At 32.8% G+C, this 3671-nt stretch overlaps 1 protein-coding gene across 1 annotated transcript; it reads left to right on the forward strand.

The window, feature by feature from the left end:
* Positions 1-272: 272 nt before the first annotated feature.
* LOC105787372 (DNA-directed RNA polymerases II and IV subunit 5A) lies at positions 273-3152 on the forward strand. Its single transcript, XM_012613759.2, has 5 exons — positions 273-423; positions 912-1128; positions 1609-1788; positions 2132-2245; positions 2854-3152. Exons 2-5 carry the CDS (start codon positions 928-930, stop codon positions 2977-2979), a joined length of 621 nt encoding a protein of 206 aa, XP_012469213.1. The 5' UTR covers positions 273-423; positions 912-927; the 3' UTR covers positions 2980-3152.
* The last annotated feature ends 519 nt before the right edge of the window (positions 3153-3671 follow it).

The raw sequence follows: 3671 nt of genomic DNA on the forward strand, positions 1-3671 counted from the left end.
ATAATAGTTATTCAATGTATTGTCTAATTGCATAATAATCTTTTTTACCTTATTTTTATATAATTAAATTAATAATTTAATCTAAAAAAACCCATTCCCTATTTTTTATATATTTTTTAAAAAGAATACATATATTTCTTTATAAAGCAAGGCCCGAAAAGGATTGGGCCCTAAATTGCAAAAGTCCAGCTTAACCAGCTCGGCTGTTTTTTCAAGAGCCGACCCCGAGCCGAGCCGAGCCCATATAATCTTCCTCGTTTTTAAATTTTATTTTTTAATTATTTACTTTCACAAGTATTTAAAGCCTTCACCTTTATTTTCCCTCTCTTAATTTTCTTCATCGAAAACTCTAACACTTTCTCCTCACATTGGCACACTCGAAGAATTTTTCTCCTAGGGTTTCAGCAATTCTCGTTATTATTGGTATATTTCGTCTCTTTTCTCTTTCTCACGCCGATAATTCGTTTTTTCCCGCATTCAATTTGTTTCTGTTTCATTTTTTTTCCGTAAGTGTTAGGGTTTCGTTTAATTCTTTGTTTTAACTTCGATTGAACTAATTGGTTAATTTTTAACTGTATTATGATTATGATTGTTGTTATTGCGTTATTTTTACTCTTGTTTGACGCCTACTACTTAATTTAAGTATTAGAGTTTAGGGTTTAATTCTCAGCTTAACTATTATCCAATTCACTGGTTAATTATTAACTATAATATTATTATGATTGCTGTTATTGCGTTATTTTACTCTTGTTTGATGCCTACTAATTAGTTTTAGGGTTTAGGGTTTAATTCCCAGTTTAACTATTATTAAAATCATTGGTTAATGTTTAGCTTTATTATGATTGTGATTGTTGTTATTGTTTTCTTTTGCTCGTGTGTTTTTACTGATGTTAGTTACTGTTGGACTATAGAAATTGGGGGACGAAAATGGTTCTGTCGGACGATGAAATCAGGAGGTTGTTTCGTATCCGAAAGACGGTATTGCAGTTGTTGAAAGACAGAGATTACTTCGTTGGAGATTTCGAGATTAACATGTCTAGAGAACAATTTATTTCCAAATTCGGCGAAAACATGAAAAGGGAGGATCTGGTTATTAATAAAGCTAAGCGAAACGATAGCTCTGATCAGGTGTTCTCAAATATTTCTCCACTTTCAACACAATTTTAACAACTGGTTTCAATTCATTTATCTTTTGCTTTTGAATTTGTAGTAATAAGGCACGAATAAGTGTTTAATGACTTGTTCTTGTTTATGAAGTTTTCTACCTACACTTGTCTTTAGGTTAAAGTATTTGGGAGATCTCTGTATTATAGGGACTGTATCAAATTAGTCCCTCTATTATTGAATAGATCAATTTAGTCCCTATACTATTAAAAAGAATCAAATAAGTCCAAATTGTTAAACAGTAAATGATAAAAATAAATATTAACTCTATTCCAATTTGGCCTTATTTGATTCTTTTTAATAGTACAGGGACTAATTTCATCCATTAAATAAGAGGGACTAATTTGATAAAGTCCCTATAGTACAAGGATCTCTTAGATACTTTCACCTTTGTCTTTATCCATAGCCTCATTAATTTAAGGGTTTTACTTTTCTGTGTACTAGATCTATGTTTTCTTTCCTGAAGAACCCAAGGTTGGTGTGAAAACAATGAAGACATATACCAACCGCATGAAATCGGAGAATGTATTTAGGGCTATACTGGTTGTGCAACAAAATTTGACTCCCTTTGCTCGGACTTGTATCAATGAAATTTCTTCCAAATTCCACTTGGAGGTTTTCCAGGTCAAATTTATCGCTTTTATGATATTTGGGTTCCACTTTAGGTCATCATTATGCTTAGTAGTGAAGGACTTACACTAATCAATCTCTGTCAAAACGGGATTCTTGGTGTGTTTTCTTCTATGAAGGAAAGCTATGAGGGCAATGATTCATCTAATTAAGTTTACTTTCTCAAGCTTATCAAGTTGGTGTAATCGCTAAGACCAAATGGCTAAGTTCATCTGATTATTGCCGTATGTTACAAATTTTGCAATACCACACGAGGATCCACATTTTCCTCTCTTGAAATCTGTTTCTCCAATTTTGTTACTCATTGTGATTCTTATTTTGAACTTCAATGGTGCAGGAAACGGAGCTCCTTGTCAATGTAAAAGAACATTCTCTTGTTCCGGAGCATCAGGTGCTTACTACCGAGGAGAAAAAGACTTTGCTGCAAAGATATACTGTAAAGGAAACACAGGTCAGTATATATAGGGTGAATGAACCTGAGAGGTCCTTCTATTATAGGGATCTGATCAGATTAGTCCCTCTATTATTAAATGGATCAATTTATACTCTATACTATTAAAAAGAATCAAATAAGGCCAAATTGGAAAAAGTTAACATTTATTGCATAAAGAGGTCATCTACACTGTTTAACAAAGCTAATATATTTAAAAGTTTTATGGTTTTGTAAATGAAATCTGTTCAATTCCCAAAAAAGATTTCATTTACAAAACCGTAAAACTTCAAATATTTTAACCTTGTTAAACAGTAAATGACATTTTTGTACAGTAAATGTTAACTCTGTTACAATTTGGACTTAATTTGATTCCTTCTAATATTATAGGGACTAAATTGATCCATTTAATAATAGAGGGACTAACTTGATACTGTCCCTATAATACAGAGACTTCCCAGGTACTTTAACCATATATATAGTAACCTTAATTACTCTATAGTGTTAGATGAGAGTATTCTAAAGTGATTTGCACAAATCTTTGTTGGCCAACGTGATATTCATTGTTTTATAGCCTAAAGTAAACTAATGTGTATGATCATTGTGTTTGTGGAATGGAATGAATGCAGCTGCCGCGTATCCAGGTGAGTGATCCGATCGCAAGATACTACGGGCTGAAGCGTGGACAAGTGGTGAAGATAATTAGGCCTAGCGAGACTGCTGGTCGTTATATTACCTATCGGTATGTGGTGTGAACATGTTTCATGTTAAATAGGATTTTCCTAGTTTAGTTAGAACTAGACAGCCTGATGGATTTTGTAGTTGGGGTATGAAGAAGACAGCAATGATGATAGTTTGTTTAAATGTAGTTTAGGGTTTTGTTGAATAGCCTCAGTTGTAGTATTAGTGCAATCACTCTTTTTAGCTATTACTGTGTTCCAAATCTTGTCTATTCTCCTAGGTTTTCTGGACCGGTGGGTGAACCAATCAGGCCAAGAGTTCACCTGTCAGATTGGTCTGTTTAGTTTGATTAAATAAATCATTAAAAATTCATAAAAGTAAATATATATTAAAAAAATTTGGTTCAACTGGTCTATACCAGTTTTCGAGTAATTTGATCTTTCTCCAAACTGGTGCACCGACGGACTCGCAATCCGGTTCGAGCAACAGTTGTATCCTCTTGTTTTTGCCAAAACCTAAACGATAGTTTCAATTGGAGATGCTAATGGATAAAGTAGATTTGAATATTTGTGCATATTCATTGATACATTTCAGTAAGATGCTAATGTATAAAGTGTATTTTAGTAATTTTTTTTATGTCATTGACACATAATTTTTATATTTTTTTGCCTTGAACTTCGAACCTAGAGTCTTGAACCTTGAACCCTGAACCCTAAACTCAAATCTTAAATCTTAAACTCTAAACCTTGAATTTGGCTTTAGGATT

Source organism: Gossypium raimondii, chromosome 7 (assembly GCF_025698545.1).
Source record: "Gossypium raimondii isolate GPD5lz chromosome 7, ASM2569854v1, whole genome shotgun sequence".
NCBI lineage: Eukaryota > Viridiplantae > Streptophyta > Magnoliopsida > Malvales > Malvaceae > Gossypium > Gossypium raimondii.